Source organism: Rhinatrema bivittatum, chromosome 1 (genome assembly GCF_901001135.1).
Source record: "Rhinatrema bivittatum chromosome 1, aRhiBiv1.1, whole genome shotgun sequence".
Taxonomy (NCBI): Eukaryota; Metazoa; Chordata; class Amphibia; order Gymnophiona; family Rhinatrematidae; genus Rhinatrema; species Rhinatrema bivittatum.
In genome coordinates, this window is record NC_042615.1 from 604,528,318 (window position 1) to 604,547,701 (window position 19,384).

Here is a 19,384-nt window from a genome sequence, read left to right on the forward strand (position 1 = left end):
GGGTGGAGGTTGTTAATTTAAAGGGTTGGGATGGGGGGGGGGGGGGGGGTTTGGGGGTTCCCACAGAAAGAAAAGTTTTCTGATCTGGGGAGTGGACCGAAATGGCCCTCCCCAGACCCGAAAACAAAATGGGGAGAAAAAAAAAAACTATGCACTCCCCTAATTTGCTCCATAAGACGCCCAGACGCAGAGCCGGTTTAGCACAATTTTTTTTTTTTTAAATTTTCCCCCTCTGAATCCTAGGTGCGTCTTATGGTCAGGTGCGTCTTATGGAGCGAAAAATACGGTATTTTTAAGATTAGTTTTGCTTTTATGGTCTGGTCTTGGAAAAGCTACATGCATGCTCCACAGAGAATTTCCTGTTATCCAGAATAATGGTAGAGGTAAACTGCTGCTTTCAATCTCCCTATTAATTACTATTGAAATGTACTGTATTGAAATGGTTTAGGTGATTTTTTTCTGTAATATATTTAGAATAGAGACATCAAATGCAAATGTTGAATTAACCTGTGGGGAGTGTTTTAGGCATATTTACCTGAATCACTATGGGATTACCTGTTGTTAACACTCAGTCCATCTATCTGTCCATGCTTCCATAAGTCTGCAGCTCACAAGCTGATAACGAAGGACCTGTTTTGGTGACACTGCACACACTGGATGGACAGACATAGGTGTCGGTCCATTCTGATTTTGATACTATTGGTCTATTTTTCAACCCATTTTACAGGGCTCAAAATGAACTGCAAGTGCACCCCATTTCACTACGTATATATTAGCCCCGAATAACAAATAAATCCTACTCCAAACATTTGACTGGCATCTCATTCCATTTTCAGGGACTGAGCCCTGGGTGTTATGACACTTATAATGCTGATATTGACTGCCAGTGGATTGATATAACGGACGTAAAACCTGGAAACTACATTCTGAAGGTATCACAACTGTTAAAATATTCTAGACTGTGCCCTTTATATGCTTCTGCAAATTGTGATAAGATATCGAGCCTGTGCTGTGACCTGATCAGCAATTCTCTTCCCCAGGTTAGCGTGAACCCCAGCTACATAGTGCCAGAGTCTGATTACTCCAACAATGTTGTGCGCTGTGATGTTCGCTTTACAGGCCATCATGTGTACACCTCCAACTGTGCCATTTCACCGTAAGTGCCTTCTTTTAATGCTTCTGGGGCCACCTAGAGAATAAGCTCATGTGGCCCTCCTCGTTGCTGTTACACAGAGCCCATGACTCGCAGTGCAGCGTAAGCCTGAAGTCTAGCGCCGGGTGGCATTTAAAGTTCCTTTTTCATTTTTAAGTGAAAGCATGATATCACTGGACTGTAGAAACGGATGTTGAACAAAAATGTGAAATTTGACAAGAATTTCATTGTTAAAGGAGACTTTAAAGCACCAGCAGCAGCAGCAGTAAGCACATTCCTGACCAAACAGACTTTTTTTTTACTTTGTTTTTTGTGCTTTATTCCTCCCTGTTTCTTTCTTTTTTTTTTTTTTGTCCATTTGGCCCACTAGTTCCTCCTTTCTCCCTTTGCTTACAGCTCAGTCGGAACCAGTGCAGGGATGCTGGTGCCATGAGGCTTCAATTGCAGCTACCCAGAGATTTTAACCCTATTTTGATAGACCCACCCTCCGACTGTTCCTAGTCTGGTCATTGCAGCAACAGTCCTGAGGCTGGCACCAGAGCTCCTTCACAAATCCTCTATCACAGGCTCTAAATCTGCCCTCAAGGTGTTGACCTGAACGATGACCATGGCTCCCCCACGTCCATGGGGCTGTAAACACTGCTTCTAAGCATCCCCAGTTGATATGGGGTGTGGAAGGCCTGAGTCAGAAATCAAATAGGGAACCTTCCTTCTCAGAATGCATAGTAGTATCACCGAGCCACCAGGCCAGCCCTTCCCTTTGTTATTTTTATTCCAGGACCTGCTTTCTTTTTTCATCAAAACGGATTTGATTTTGATTGGAATAATAGGTGTGCACCTTCACTTGTACTCGTACATAATTTCTTCCCTAAAGGCTGCCCCTCAAGTACAGCTGAACATAGGATGCGTCGGAACAGCTCTTAGCACAGGTTTTTGCCAAAGCCAAGCAGTAAAAAAGTACCTTGATATACGGAGACCCATAATGGCGGGGCTAGCTAAATAAGAGGAGTTTTCTGCAATTTCAGATAGTTATTTCTCCTCAGCACTGATGTAAAAGTCTTAGTCCATCTGTCCAACAGTCCCAGGCCAGGTCCTATGAAAACAGAATATCCCAAAATATCCGCCACAATTTGGGTGACCTGAGACTAGAAAAACAGGACACTTTGACAATACCACCACATGTTTATGAAGGTGCGAACCTCCCCACATCCCCTCCAACACAGGTTACCCAGGATATATTTTTGAGTAGAATAGTGGTGTCCAGTAGGTTCTGTGTAGTAATCTGAACATCAGGACCATCCTCTTTGCACAGATAGAGGTATGATGAGCAGAAGTCCATATCATTTTCCAATCTCTATTAATTAGAGTCATGTCAAGGTCCATGTTCCAAGTTGCAATGAGACTAGGATGAGTCACTGGGCCATATTTGCTTTGCAAAATACCATGATAAATAAGTGCAATGCCTCTGTGTCACGCACCAGGGTTACTCAAGAAAGACTCCATACCATTCAAGGATCAAAGAGGACTATCCTAATCAATCCGCCTTGTTAAAGCCTGGCACAATTGCAGATACTAAGCCTGCGACCTCAAGTCAATGTCAAAGTCGTCCACCAAGATTTGGAATGATACCATTCCCGCCCCCTCTCCCTGCAAATGTACTAATAAGACCAAGCCATGCTCCTTCCATGCTTTGAAAGCCGGAGAGAACAGGAGCAAGCTACAGTATAAGGGAGAGATGAGAAAGATTTCTTCTCCATCCATGTGAAGAAAATGAGTTACTTGATGCCAGACCCACAGTATGTGCGCCAAAATAGGACTTCCCCTACAAACTTTGCAACATAATTGAGAGTCTCGTGGCATAAAAGGTAATAAATGCCACATCTGCATGTTCTCTCTCTAGGGCCCCAAGATGCATCCAGACCATAAATCCAGGTCTGTAAACATACCAACCTGGCAGGTCAAGAGTAAATTCAAAGGTTAGGCAAGGCCATTCCTCCCTGCTGCCTACTCAGCCATAACTGACTTAACCTAATCCTGGTAGGTTTTCCCTCAATATTTAAGCTGAATTGCTATGTAAGTTAGCCGGATAAGAGTTATCCAGCTAATGTATAAGGGATACAGCTAAACTGCTGATTACCCCCATAAAAATTGCCTCTTAGCCAGATAACACATATTTGGCTAAGTTTAGCCCTGCTATTGAGCCAGTCTAACTTATTTGTCTACCATAGGCAGATAAGCCATAATATTGGCACTCATCTGGCTATGATAGATAGATAAGTAACTCCTCCCTGATCTGCCCATTGCTCATCCATTAGATATCCGGCTAAGTTGCTACTTATCCATCTAACTAGCCACTGAATAATATCGGCTTCTCTGAGTTTAATCATGCCAGAAGAGTTTTTAGCTTTTTACAGGCATCCATCACACCCTCATACTTAGCCAGCTATTCTAGACTAGGCTGTGCTCAGCCAGCTATCCTAGTCCTAAGGAGGACAACTGAAGATATTATTTCCAATATAGTAGACTGAGGTTACCTGTATCCTGAACCACATCAATATGGCACATATTTATATTTACTCACATTTATAACACATCAATTCCAAAACTATGGCTCATAGGAGCTAACAAATAAAGCTAAAATACAATTTAGTGCAAAATTCAGCCGAACCAATACAAGCACTGTACAATGAAAAATAAAGTAAACCTTTACAAACACAAATAAAATAATATTAGAATATTAAAATAAATGCAAAACCTAATATTAACCAATATGGGATAGGCCAGTAAACAGGAGAAAGCATAGCAAAGGAGCCAGGTCTTAATGGACTTATGAAAAGATAAATACTGCTCAAGAAGCAAAGGTTCTGAGGAAGAGAATTCCACAGCCTACAAATGAAAAAGCACTTCTCTGTGTTCACTCCAACATATAATCTTTCATTGAAGGAAGCTGGAGAGCCTCATTTACAGAGTGCAACTGTCTACTAGGGACATAGTCATGAAAGCAGTCAGCAAAATAAGAAGGATCATTTTGAGGGAGAATTCTAAAAATCAATGCCAAGATTTTGAATGAACTTGGGTTGACTCTGGGAGCCAGTGAAGACTAAAGGTTTGGACAAACATGATCAAATGGCATAAAACTGGCTAGTAGACACTCAATAGATTTTGCTGGAAGACCCAAATAAAGAGTGTTGCAGTAATCCAGTCCAGATATGATCAAGACTGGAGTCACTGCATCCAAGGCATTATATGAGAGGAATGCATACAGCTGTCACAGGAAATGAAATAAAAACAAGATGCTCCTAACCACTGCAGATGTTCCTAACCATCTAGTCGGATTGCCTCCGTGTATAAGATACGTGCGTAGCCGCGCGTATCTTATAAAATCCGGGGTCGGCGCGCGCATGTTATAAAATCGGGTGCCGACGCCTGCGGGCTTCCCCCATTCTCTCCCAGGCCGCTCCGAAATCGAAGCAGCCTGTGAAGTAACTTCCTTTCCCACTTAACTAACCTTCCCACTCCTTCCCCTAAACCCCCCCCCCTCAATTTCTTATCTCACCTTTTGCGCTTGCCTGGAGGCAGGCACAGGTTGTGTGCACCGGCAGACTGCAAATGCAAATGGCTGCTGTGTCAGATGCCTCTGGCCTCGCCCCCTCCCTGTCCCTTTAGTAAAGCCCTAGGACTTAGACGCATTCCAGGGCTTTACACGCATCGCCAGGCCTTTATAAAATAGGCTTGGCGTGCGTAAGGCACTCTACGCGCGTAAATCCACTGGAGCTTTTAAAATTCGCCCATTGTGTCTGTTTCAAAATTTGGGATTCTTCCACTGTATCATAGACTCCTTCATATACCTACATGTCCTAAGCATTTTAGCAGTCAGTTTTCAAAAGTATCTAGCTAGTAAGGAAGAAGTTACTGGACTAGATCCTCAAATGAAAATTGTACCTCTTACTGGGGTTAAATCTAGCGGCAAAAATAGGTGATCCTGGGAGATGTACATCTGATTATAAAATGTTCATTTGATTACAAAATGTACCCGTGCCTTTTCAAGCAGCACAGCTAATCTGCAGATATTGCAGGTTCAAGGTCCATGGGTAGTTTTCCATCTGGGTAGTTTTCCTATGAAATTTAGCTACAAGGTATGGGGTGCAAAAGATTCCATGGACCTTTCATCCGTGGGGATTACTAAAAATGACCCTGAAGTGTATATGCTACAAACATTGCAAAGCTCATTTGTAGTTATCAGGCCTATCTCCTTGCAAAGCAAAGTGAAACTGGGTGATCCTTACAGCATGAGGGTATAAGACAATCGTACTGTGCAGAAGAGGCCCCTCAAAAATAGCAAAAACTCCCAACTTCTGGTTTTTTTTCTCAGCTGACATTCTCCCTTTCCATTGTGAAAGCACTGCATTGCGCAAGTGATTCACCTGTCATTTTTTAGAGCTCTTCATATAGAAGCTAATGGAAACCTCAATTAATTATATTATAATTCGTTTTTCTCTAGATAAAAGAAAACCCATTAACATTCAAAATGTTCTAGGAATGGATTCAGTTGAGATATGTGTATAAAATCTGAATCTATCAAGTTGACTTTATCATTTCTGATGTGTATTGAGGCTGAAGGAGATTGCAAACAATTATCTCAGTTTGACCAACTCTGGTCCTCCAGAGCCACAAGCAGACCAGGTTTTCAGGATATAAACAATGAATATGATTACATAGATTTGCATGCACCACCGTCACTATATGCAGATCTATCTCATGCATATTCATGTGGATATCCTGAAATTCTGGCCTGTTTGTGGCTCTCAAGGACCAGAGTTGACCACTCCTGAATTATATTCCCAATTTAGCCTTTATGTATCTCAGTTACAGTATGAAATGCCTTGCATTTAATGCTCCATATCTTAAATAGGAGAACTGATACAAGTGCATTAATGCTGCTGTGGCACTAGCTTCATTGTAATGCTTCACTTAACTTGCATTCTTTATCTTGGGGCTGAAAGCGAAGTTAATGCTGAAGACTGAATTATAAAGACGCACGATAGGATATTTTGATTTGAGATATGGGTTAAAATAACATTTTAGTCACAAAACTATTCTGCATGGAACTGGACAAAAAATGGAAATATAAAGAAGCTTAAGTTTAGGACTGATGTGCCTTAATAATATTAGGAGGGTAAATTTACAGGATAGCACCACCCCTTCCAAAGCATTGCCTACAGCAAAAAGGAAAACCTGAACATGACAATTAGATTTATGCCCAGTTCCTTACTGACATTCTTTGCCAACAGCAGTTCCTTGTATACTCACTAAACCTACAGAAGACACTTAAAGTAATCCTGTAATTGTTTTTTGTTTTTTTTTAAATACCTCTTTAATACAGCTGTAAGACATGTCACTGGTTGCCAGACAAGGCCCATTATTATTTTCTAACTTTTGAATAGTGGTGCTTAACAGTTTATGGCTTTGACAGATTCAGCTGGCTCTAGGCATAATCAAATAAAATACAGTGCATACAGTACTATTATACATACCGCCAATGTAATACCAGTGCTAGAAGTGCTCCTTTTTGCTCTGTTAATGGCCTAAAGGAGCCTGAGAAAACATTTATTTATCCACAATTCACTTGGGTAAGGGACGGGCTGGAATCACTCAGAAATTTACTTTTTCTATTTGCTTCTTTACTTTATTCCTGCACAGAGTTCTTTGAAATTGGAAGTCTTTATTTGGGGACTAATGGGTGTTAATGTTAATGGCCAAATTGAACATGTGCTATTGTGAATGTAACCGCCTTCACATGAGACCACACTCCAGAGACTGCTGAGTACTAGCAACTTGTTGCAGTATCTGGGAGATAAAATATAGGTTTATGCTCTGGGGAAGAGGATTAACCTGTAAGACCCAGGAGATCGCACTCAGTCATTCAAAAAAAACAAAAAAACAGTCCTCATGCCAAATGTTGTGGTCCAAAACAGAAAAATAATTTACTGGAAACAAATCAAAAGTTCAGTAGTACAAAATATAGAAAACACAGGGATCAGTTATTCCAAAAGTAGCAGATGCAAAAATAGGAAAAATACTATTTTTAGGAAATCCACAAACTTAAATACAATCCTCATGCATCTTGAGTAAAAGGTATCAGGAAAAACTTGGAATTCCCTTGGCTCCTAAAGGTCTTCTCTTACTCAGATACCTCCCAGAACATACCTCATTTTCTACTTTAAATAGTAGCAAATACCTGGTTGTATACTCAGTCTTCCAGAACAAGTTTTTCTCCTGTGGAACTTAAAAAAAAGAAACCCTCCATTATCTTTTGACAAGCAGGAATGAATTAGCCATTACACATAGGTGACGTCATCCGATGGTGCCAAAATGGACCCAGCTTTCAGGGATTAGTAAAGTACTGAACATGCATAGGAGTTCCGGCATGCACATACTGCCTTGTGAGCACAGGATGCTGTTGTGGCACAAGGTTCCTCTTCAACTTTACCAGCAGCCCAGTGCAAGGATGAGCTGAACTGGGTTTCTGAAAAGGATGTTTCTCCTCCAATTCCAGTTCAGAGTCTCTCAATCAGTGGAGCTAGTAAATAATTTATTTGCCCCCTTAAGACTTGAAGACTGAAAATTGAGTTTAGAACCTGTTCTAAGATGGAGGACATTTTCCCACATAACAGGGCTGTTCCAAGTCCTATGCCAGGCCATACGTCACTGCAAGAGCTTCCATCATTGGGAGTAAGTCCTCACTGAAATGAGCCTAGTATCGATGGGCTTTTAGTGCTCTGGTGTGATTGGCATAATCTAATGGGCGAGCCCACTAGGCCTACACCAATAGCTGGCAATCACGCCCTGCTACAGGTCAAAGTGGAGTTTCACCTATACCAGCTGCCTCCTCTGCAGGTTGAGCCCATGGCGGCCGGCAGGACTTAGGTAGGTCCCTAGGGCAGACAGGAGATACCAGACAGGCCAGAGGTTAGGGCAGGTAGCAGACAGGGCATAGTTAGTTCCAAGGCAGAAGGTCAGGTCAAGGTGGCAATCAACGTATGGTCAAGGTCCAGGCAGAAGTCAGGATCCAGGAAGTCAAGCCAAGAGAAGACAAGGAGAGATGAGACAAGACAAGGACCAATATAAAGGCAAAGACAACAAATAGAACATGATTAGATCAAGGCGGACAAGGATGAGACAAGACAAGGGCACAGTAAGGCAGACAGGAACTCAGGGACAAGGCTAGAAGGAGAGACCAAGGTAGGAACACTAAAACAAAGGAGCATGGAACAATAATGCTGGGAAACAGGACCAAAGGCAACATGCACTGAGGCACAAGGCACACCAGGAGACCCATTGCTGAAGCATCTGATGCTCCTCTGAAGGAGCCTTTAGTAGTAGAGTGCTGGCGATTTTATTAGAGGGCGCCGTAGATGCCTTCCCACCACAGGCCCTTTAAGATTGGGAGCAACGGGCATACATATGCCTAGAGGAAGCAGCACAAGAAGGCATGTGAGTTGTACAGAGGCCACATATGCAGGCAGATTCAGTGTTCTGGCTGCGAGAAGCATTTGCCTATGTCAGTGGTGAGGCAGCTCGTGGGATTGTCTCGTGAGCCACCAAACGTAACACTCGCTATGAGGTGATGGTGGATCCTCCTCCTCCAGAGCAGTCTTATGAATAATTGTAGGATGAAGAAGTAGACTTCATCCATGCTGAGTTTCTTCTGGATGCTTCCCCATTGTACAAGTGGAGATCTCCACCTCAGTCACCTTCTTTAGTGTTTAGTGTTCCCCATGAACAGGAGATGAGGAGGATTCAATATTATACCCTTTTATTTATTTATTTAAAATGTTTATTACCCGCCATTCCATAGTTCAGGGCAGGATACAATAAAAACATGCACAAGTATCAATCACAAACAAACGTACAAATCATAAAACAAAATAGGCTATGTGATGTTAAATGCCAATTTTAAAAAGTGAGTCTTGAGAGGGCTTTTTGAAGGTTTTTGGATCTTTAAGGTGTCTCAAGTTTGAAAGAAGAGAGTTCCAGATGATGGGGACAGCGGTGGAGAAGGCTCATTCCCTGGTTTCATCAAGATGACCAAGCCTTGCCAACAGTATGTCAGGAGATCTTGACCAGAGAAATGCAGAGAACGAGAAGGAGCATAGAGCTTCAATGTGGAGGAAATCCAAGGGGATTATTATTTTTTTATTTTTAATTTTTATAGACCGAAGTTCTTGTAGGAACTACAAATCAATCCGGTTTACATACAACTTTTAAATGCCCAAAAAGAGTAGTGGGCTTTACATAGAACAGTTGAACAATAAAACAGGTAACAATAGAACTAACAATAATGATGGAACAAATAGAATAGATAACCAATTAAACATAGTAATATAGTAATAATATATGATATATTGTTTAACATAATTGTGAACAGTCATTGCAAGTTTATAATGAATTCAGTAGGGGATAGGAAGCTAGTGTAAAGACTGAAGAACTGGAATAATGTGTTCACAAATTGGTGATTTGAAAAGAAATGAGAGCTGCATTTTGAAGTATCTGGAGAGGTTGAGTGGTATGAACAGGAAGGCCAGTGAAGAGAGAGTTGTAATAATCTTAAGATAGAAAAAAGAAATGATTGTAAAACCATATGAAAGTCAGAGGATTCAAGTAGCACACCTTCCATCCAGAGGATCTCTTCCACCAAGATCTTGGATAAGCTGGCAAAGCTTTGGTCTATCAGTGTTAGGAAAGAAAAGAACCTGAGAACAGAAGTCTTCAGGCTTCTTCATTTCCTTCAAACTCCAGTAGATTTTGCGGCTATATTGGTTCACAATCTTCTCCAGAATCTGAAGATAAGATATGGCAGATGCCTACATCACATTGCTGGTATTCTGGAAACTGGACTTGAAATATAGAGTATAGGCTACCCAACGTTTTAGGGTGGTTCAATTGCCACACCATTCTTTTTAATTTATTTTTATTTAATGCTTTTTTTTTATACCAACATTCATGATGTAGGTCATATCATATTGGTTTGCAGGAAACAAAGTATCGTAACATAAACAACCAGAAGGATCAAAAAAGTTACAGTAAAACAGGGATATGTAACTGGGAAGAAGGAAATGCAGAGGGAGACAGTTAATTCATAACAAATACAACTATAGAGATGGAAGGTGTTTGGTAGGCCTAAGACTGGACTGTGACATGGCTAATGCTTGTGTTGATTAGGGGAATGCTTGTTTGAACAACCATGTCTTAAGTTTTTTTTTGAAAGTCAACAGACAAGGTTCCTGTCTGAGATCCGGGGGAATGGCATTCCAGATCGTAGGTCCCACTGTCGAGAAGGCTCGTTCTCTGATGGTTGACTGATGTGCGGCTTCGTAAGGGGGAGCTTGTAGAGATCCTTTATAAGCTTCTCTGATGGGTCTGGAAGAGGAGTGAAGTTTGAGCGGTATTTGTAAGTCGAGGGGGACGTTGTGGTGAATAAATTTGTGAATGATAGTGAGGGATTTGTGAACGATTCTGAAGGTTATTGGGAGCCAATGCAGATCTCTGAGGATAGGAGTAATGTGGTCGCTCCTTTTGGTGTTTGTCAGGATTCTAGCAGCTGCATTGTGTAGCATCTGAAGAGGTTTGGTGGATGATTCTGGAAGCCCTAGAAGAATAGCGTTACAATAGTCCACTTCATAACTCATAAGGGCTTCAATATCAATTCTACCTTAGAAGAATTTTACTATTCTTCTAAGGTAGAATTGATATTGAAGCATTTATGATTTATTTATTATTTTTATATACCGACATTCAATCTGAGATATCACATCGGTTTACAATCTAAGGGCCTCATTTTCCAATATCGCAGTGGTAACGCATGATAACACATGAGGGGGCGTGTCCCATGCAAATAAGGCATTTTTCGTGCAGCGGGGAAACATCGCATGACGCGATGTTTTCGCCATTTGCGGAAATGGATTCGCAAATCGCGAAAACATTGTGCACCGCGATAAAACAACCAAGGAATCTTCGCAGTACACGATAGTGTTCAAACAGCCTATTTCCACTCTTAGGTGCTGCAAGCAACATGTTATATGAAAGAGAGAGAGAGAGAGCGAGCCTGAGCCTTGCTATAGTGCCTATGCCCTAGACAGGTATTTGTAGCCCTATGGAAGGGCCACCTAGTAACTCGAGGTGGGGATTAGGTATGAGCGTAGGGGGTTGGGGGCCACTTTCACATTGAACATGAGACGTACGGAAAGAACAGTGGTCTCTAGTGAAGATTTGCTGGCCGTCGGAGTGAGGAAACTCACTCCAAGAAGAGATTTGGGCAACATTCTCTCCACCTAGCTTGTTGATGCCCAGGTAGAGTGTCCATCAAGCTAGGTGGAGAGAACGTTGCCCAAATCTCTTCTTGGAGTGAGTTTCCTCACTCCGTCGGCCAGCAAATCTTCACTAGAGACCACTGTTCTTTCCGTACGTCTCATGTTCAATGTGAAAGTGGCCCCCAACCCCCTTGTCTCATACCTAATCCCCACGAGTTACTAGGTGGCCCTCCCATAGGGCTACAAATACCTGTCTAGGGCATAGGCACTATAGCAAGGCGCTCTCTCTCTCTCTGAAATAAGCCGTTCGGAAGTGTCGTGGACCGCGATAACCCTTTACTGACCTGTAGCGCACAAGGTAACGCAAATGAAAGTGTTGTAGCTATTAGCCGTGATAGGAGCCGCGCTAACACTGCGGCTGTTTCGCGGCACACAATAACTGTTTCTCGTTTTACATATGCTCTGCCCCAACTCCACCCCCTGAATATAAAATTACGAATTTGCATTCGCAAATTGCGTTAACGGCTGTTAGTGCGATTTGCGAATTTATCTCCCGCGATAACACCTTGGAAAATGACCCCCTATGTTTGTAAGCCCTCTAGGGATAGGGAAATACCTACAGTACCTGAATGTAAACCAATGTGATATCTCAGATTGAATATCGGTATATAAATACATATAAATATATTGGCAGACTACCTCAGTAGAATGTTGCAACCACATGAATGGTTCTTGAACCAAAATATAGCAGACATGTTGAGTCGCTTGTTCACCTCAGAAATCTACAGGAAGGTCAAGAAGTTCTACTCCATGCATCTGAGCATTTGAAGACCAACTTCCAATGTTTTTCTGCTAAACTGGAATGTCTGTCTACTCTATGGTAGGTATGTCTGCATACCTACTAATTTTTCTAATCTTCTATAAGAATGATCAGCCTGGCTCAACAAGTATGGTATCCATATCTCGTCCATCTGTCAGTTCAGTCTCTGGTTATATTAGGGTGAGACTAGCCATCTGAATCTTTTTTCTTGTAACTGAAGAGACTTGCTTCAGTTTCTATTCTTCCTCTCATTTCAGGCCTCAGAACCATTTCAGTCAAAGTTCATCTCAGTGTCATTGTAGTCTATCACCAGCAGGTGACAGGAGTTCTGATCCCTTGCCATTCTTTGGTATCTAAATTCATTATGGCATTCGAGACATCCAGTCAGTAAACCTCCAGTGCCTTGGGACCTAAATATAATACTAGATCAATTCAATTAAAATCTTAGTCAGTGGACTTGAAGTTTCTCACATAAGAACATAAGACTTGCCATACTGGGTCAGACCAAAGCTCTGTCAAGCCAATATCCTGTTTCCAACAGTGGTCAATCCAGGTCATAATTACCTGGTAGGATCCGAAGGGGTAGATAGATTCCAAGCTGTTTATCCCAAGAATAGGCAGTGGATTTCTGCAATTCTACCTTAATAATGAGTAATGGACTTTTCCTCCAGGAACTTGCCAAACCTTTTTAAATGCAGCTACAATAATAGCTTTAATCACACATAGAAAGTGTTGTTTATTTATTTATTTAGGTCTTTTATATACCGGCATTCAAGACAGCAGTCACATCATGCTGGTTCACATAAAACAGGGGTGCGAATTAAACTTAACACTAGAACTATGGTGCGGAAATGGCACTAAACGAATGTCACTAAACGAATATTGGTATAGAAAAACCCACAAATAAATAAATAAATATTTACGTTCAAAAACTGGAGGGTCATGTAGATAGCTGTAGACTCTCTAAGAAACTGACTAATTCCCAAGGTCATATACAAATACATGCTTTTGTTGTACTGATTTTTTCCCTTGCTCTTTCTTTATGAAGCAATCAGCATTTAAGATTAATATATTTTCTCCCTCTTTCTTTTTAGCTACTGACGACAGAAAATGGATGAATTGGATGCCTGCTATTGTTTTGAACTAAAATCTCATCATCATCTACACACTACCATAGGATGTAAACACTTTGCAAAAATTATTATATTTACAGACCAAAAAGGAAACTTCTGTTGTTCCAAAGAATACAAACTGCCTCATGAGGAAATAATTAAACTGGATTCTAAGCATCTGTGACCAAATTAGCATGACATTCCTTTCTTTGTTTGCAATTAACTATCCAGCAGGTGTTGTATTTGATTATTCTGTACTCATTGTTTCAACATTTAACTTGCTGAAAACAAAAACAGTTAAATCTCAGAAACAGTTCTTATGGAATTACAGCTGAGTGCAGATAAGAGCAGAAATTATGTTAGGGGTCTATTGTGAGACATAAGATACAATGGTAACACTGGCAATATTGCCTGGCTCTTCAAATACAAGAAGAAACACTGATTACAGTGACCCCATGCAGTAGAGTTTTTGGGTCAGGTTTAGGAAGAGATTTCTCCCTTTCCGTGCCTGTGAGCGAAAAAAAAAAATTTTAAATCAGGCCCTTGCCACTGAAATGAAACCTATTGATTTTACAAGACTACTGTACAGCAGTGGCCTCTTTCCTTAGACTGATGGAACCCTCGATAGGACATAAATGTTTACAGTGGAACAGGTTTGCAATTCACATTGGAATGCCTTTGGTATAAATGGTTTATCTGGATATGTCTGTTGTACCTGTGGGAATATGAAGTTGGCTCATCCAATCCTGTGCTTAGCAGTGGATTGCCATTCTGCCCTATTGCCACATTTTTATAAGACAGACTTCAGTGGTTAAAGCCAGCAAGCTTGAGCTCAATGACAACAATGTCAGTAAATGTTATTCCGAAACTGGCAATGGAAAACATGACTATGTTGTGAGTGGGTAGGTCTTAAAATAAAGGTTGCCTCCATTTCACCTACAGCCACTTCAGGACATTGATAGTAAGTAACTGGCTGCCTTAAATGTGTTTGGGGGTACAAGTAGCCTTTTTCAGGGCAGGCAAATGCAGTCTGCTACTCCTTGGAATCTCTTGCATTAGCACAGTAATTGCTTTGCACACTAGTTCCTTTCTCAGCTGGTAATTAGTAATCCATTTCTAATATTCCAGCCTTTCCTATATCAGTAACTATTAGTATTCGGTTCTTTCACCATCTATATATAGGAAACTCACATATGCCGCTTTAAGCTCTGTGCACAGTGACATCATTACATTCAATGCATTGTGGGAGTCTGTGGCCCTTTAAATCTGAGATGGCCCTACTTCTAGTCCAATTTCTTTGCTCTTTATATTTATTTCTTCTCTAAAGAAGCATCAGAAAATTATCAAAATACCTGAGGGACAATAAAAGAGATGAATTTGTATATTCCCAGTAGTTGCTACTTTATGTGGCTTGCAAGCCTAGTTAACGTGAAATATCAAAGTCAGAAGCTTCAGAGTAAACTCAGTGGACACCACAATGCAGTAGGTTATAATTTTGAAGTGTCAGTGTTTTGAATGAAAAATCACCGTCATTTTTATTGTGGTTTCATTCATTTTGTTTACATATTGTAGTTAGATATAAACTGCTTTATACACCAATGAAAAACAGAACATGACTAATACCTTACAGCCTCTGATTCAGTCAACAGGCTCATGAGAAAATATTTCAAAATTAAACCTCTCAGTCTTCTAGGGAAATGTAGCCCAATAAAAATGGTTTAGATCCCATAAAATGAAAGTCAAGCACAGGTCTTGTTTCAGGATAATCAACATGTGCAAAATAATCAGATTCTTAAACCAAATTTAAGAAAGAATCTCTCAGGGGTGGGTAACGCCAGTCTTGGAGTGCCACAAACAGGTCTGGTTTTCAGGATATCCACAATGAATATGTATGAAATATATTTGCATACAATGAAGGCAGTGCATGCAAATATATTTCATGTATATTTATTGTGGATATCCTGAAAAACAAGAACTGTTTGTGGCACTCCAGGACCGGAGTTGACTGCACCTTTTATATCTTATGACTGTCTATTATAGACATCCTGAAAGCCAGCCCTTTAGTGACCTTCAAGGACTGGAGTTGTCTACCCTGTGCTAGCGGATGTAATCATTTGCAAATGACCATACGGTATAAAGAACTTGGCTAAAGAGGACCATGCCACCCACAAAACTCAAACCGATTAAACAATAGTGTAAGTTTAAACCAAAAAACCCAATTACCTAATATAAATATAAAACTGCAAAGTCACAATATTCAGTCCTTTAATATTTACTCCTTCAGTATAATCACAACAAATCTATATAGTTTACAAAAATAACTATACAATCATAATACAATTATACAATAATTATAAAATATCATAACCCAGCAAAATATTCATATAAACATATCAAACATGTTCAAAGAAAATACAAGACAGGCCACAATTCAACTCCCATAAAAAAACAAATTAAAAACATATACCAAAATATACAAAGAAACAAAATTACATAAAACCATACTCCCAAATAAACAATTATTTCACTCTAAAGCAGTGGTTCCCAAACCTGTCCTGGGGCACCCCAGCCAGTTGTTTTTTCAGGATATCCACAATGAATATGCATGACATAAATTTGCGTGCACTGCCTCCAAAGCATGCAAATTTTATTTTATGCATATTCATTGTAGATTATCCTGAAAACCCAACTGGCTGGGTGTCCCCCAGAACAGGTTTAGGAACGTTTGCTCTAAAGCAGCCCCAAATTTATCCATATAGTTTCAACAGCACTTTAGAGCAGAGCTTCCCAAGTATGTATTGGGGACCTCACAGCCAGTTGGGCTTTTAGGATATCCACAATGAATATGCATGAAATAAATTTGCATACTATGGAGACTCAGCATTTGAAAATGTATCTTTTGCATATTCATTGTGGATATCCTGAAAACCCAACTGGCTATGGGGTCCTCTGGACAGGTTTAGGAAGCCCTGCTTTAGTGAGAATGATATTGTTTGTTGGGAAGTATGGTTTATATGATTTTTGTTTTCTTGTATGATTTTGTATTTGTTTTTAATTGTTTTTTTTTAATGGGATATGATGTATGGGGGTGATATGTGACTTGTCTTGTGTTTTCTCTGAGCATATGTTTGAAATGTTTATATGAGCATTTTGCAAGGTTTATGATATTGTATAATTAATATATAATTGTATTATGATTGTATAATAATTTATTGTAAATTAAATAAATATGTTGTGATTATACTGAATGAGTGAATAATAAAGGACTGAATATTGTGACTTTGCAGTTTTATATTTATATTTGGTAATTGTGTTTTTTTGTTTTACACTTACAGTATTGTTTAATCGGTCAAAAGACCATACCACATACTCAAGCAGCTGTGATTTTTTATGCAACTGTGAAATAACTTTGCATCCAAGAGTAGTGATATTGTAATATATTGCCGACACCAGCAGGGTGTAAAAGAGTTGCTGCTTCTATGCTGGGAAAACTAAGTTCATCTCAGTACACCCGAAAACATTTAAAAGACGAAGCTGAAATATCCATGCCATGCCTTACATTAAAGATTTATGTAGCTGCAGAAAAATGCTTCAGCTATTCTTCCAGTGGTCTTTTCTAAAAAAAACAAAACATTATCTAGAATGTTAAACTATGGACCTCTAAGAACTAAATCCTAAACTGATTTTAAAATTCCAAAGAAGCTGTGGTGATATTTCTGAATTGCATGAGTTCCCTATTAAATAACTTTATAGAAAGGTATGGCTAGTTCTGCTGCACATTTTACTAGAATGTTTTAACACAACTGGCCTCAACGTGACAATCAATTTTATGAACTGGCTTAGGAAAACATTTTAAAATTGGGAACAAACTGCATTATACATTTGGGAACCATGGTCTATTCATTTCTTAGATTTTATGGCATTTCATTTGTTATATAGCAGCACTTTATGTCCAAGTTTTGACCGTGTCCTATTACAACCTTTAATATGGGTATACATATAGATTTCTTCTTAATTCCAGTTCTTTTTAACACGTAGTCAAAGGAATAGCTTAAATATTGCCATAAAGCAATGTTTCAATGAAGGCCTGTATTTTTTTTAAGATGCCACACTCACTGTAACTTTCAGCTAATGTTAATTATCCAGGATGTTTTGAAGCAGACCTAGTTTTAAAATTTCCATCCCTCAATGTTCAGAGACTTGACTTGTTACTTGGTCAACCAGGAGCAGGAAATACAGGAGCAGAAGTCCTAGAATGCTTGGAACTGAGAGTTGTAAAAGCAGGACAGGCTGACTGTGTCCCTTGATGAACTGGAGTTAGCTGAAAGGTATTCAGTCCATTCACTTTAGGAAAGTACACATAACACAAAACTTCATTATAATCAGTGAAGCTGCATTTTGCATTATCAAAGAAAACCTTTACAGATAGAGTATTCTGCTAGTAGAAGTTTAATTGGTTAACACGTGGTCATTAAAATATTTAAAGTCTCTTTAGAAAAGAGTTGTTTTGCATAATTAAAAAAAGGATCATGGATGCCTTTGTACCTGTCTTGCTAAATTTCCACAAATTTGTGATGGGAGATTTTTATTTTATGCTTTTCAGATTGCAAAAATAAATTCACTGTTAGTAAGTGTATGAACCAGGCATGCTGCAAATAAACCACACTGTGTGATGACTGAAATGGAACAGCTCTCGGCATGTTATCACATATTTGCCGATAAATCTATGAAAATAAACTGTAACTCTTTATGTTAAGTATTGAGGAATTTCTGATGAACTGCACTGGCATTCCTGTGCTCCAACAAAGTCCCATCTGTGGGTTTCTTTTCTTTTTTAGGGTGTGTTGGCAAATGTCTGTCAGTTTTTGTCTTCCAACAATATACTTTACAGGGTGTTAAGCGGCACATTAATACTCCTGTACAGTTTAAGTTTCTTTATGAAGAGAAGGTGGTTCACAGGTGCCCTCTTAGTAGACATTTCAAAAATGGGATTGCAAAGTAGTTCCCATGATAAAAAGGTGCTCAGAATTTTAACTTGAATTTAAAAACCACAAAAACCTGTGCTAAGGGCAAACAAGTGTGTCATGGGTACAGCAGTTACAAACTCATTAACATGGCACTTGGTTTGCAGTGTTTTACATTTTCACTTTTTTTTTTTTTAATAAACTCTTTTTACAATCTATGCATCTTTCTCAAAAGAGCTGTTATTTATGATATTCAGATAGACTTCTTCTTCTTCAATGCACTTTTCATAGTCTTGTTTTTACATGCCTGTATTATTCTTGCAAGTTTCTGTGAAAAAGACTTGAATAAAATATTTCAAGTGTGACACTGGTCAGATCATTCTGTTATATTTTAAGAGCTACCCAAACCCAGGGCCACCAGTAGATTGTGGAAAATCAGTGTTAGTATTTTTCACTTCTTTGCAGATTGCTTTGTTTCCAGGATCTACAGTGAGCACATACAATGGCTAACAAAGTAGCATAGTTGCTATGTCAGCCCACTTGGATATGCAGAAATAAGAGGTCAATAAAACTGTTAAAAGTGATATCTTTTTATTGAACTAAACACATTTCAGACTAGCTTTCCAAGTGAAGAGGGTATAGCTCTCAAGAGCTTAGTCAGAAATGTATGTAGTCCAATAAAAAGGGTATCACCTATAACATCTTAGTTGACTGTTATTTCTATATTTGCTAACACAGAATTAAAACAGCTGGAAGAAGCAATCCATGTGCATGTGATGATGGCTGGGTAGCATGGGAAGTTTGTTGGATAAGACTTATCTGGCTAACTTTAGCCCTGCTATTGATCAGGTTTAACTTACATGGTTAACTTAACTGGATATATCTGAATATTGGCAGATATCCGGGGCTAAGTTAACTGGATAAGTAACTCCTTCCCAAAATAGTCATTTTCCACCCACCACTTAACAACTGGTGAATGGAGCCGGCTATTCAGCTGCCACCACTTAGCCAGATAAGTCACCACT

At 39.6% G+C, this 19,384-nt stretch overlaps 1 protein-coding gene across 2 annotated transcripts in view; it reads left to right on the top strand.

The window, feature by feature from the left end:
• Positions 1–18,724, top strand: part of LOX (lysyl oxidase) — a 55,684-nt gene extending 36,960 nt beyond the window's left edge. The window contains exons 5-7 of one of the 2 annotated variants that reach the window (XM_029620052.1): positions 837–932; positions 1,041–1,156; positions 13,378–18,724. In XM_029620052.1, the coding sequence (XP_029475912.1) occupies positions 837–932; positions 1,041–1,156; positions 13,378–13,384 (219 nt within the window). In that variant the 3' untranslated portion in view covers positions 13,385–18,724. Of the gene's footprint in view, positions 1–836; positions 933–1,040; positions 1,161–13,377 lie in introns of those variants that run through there. The other variant, XM_029620061.1, reaches the window with a different exon arrangement.
• The last annotated feature ends 660 nt before the right edge of the window (positions 18,725–19,384 follow it).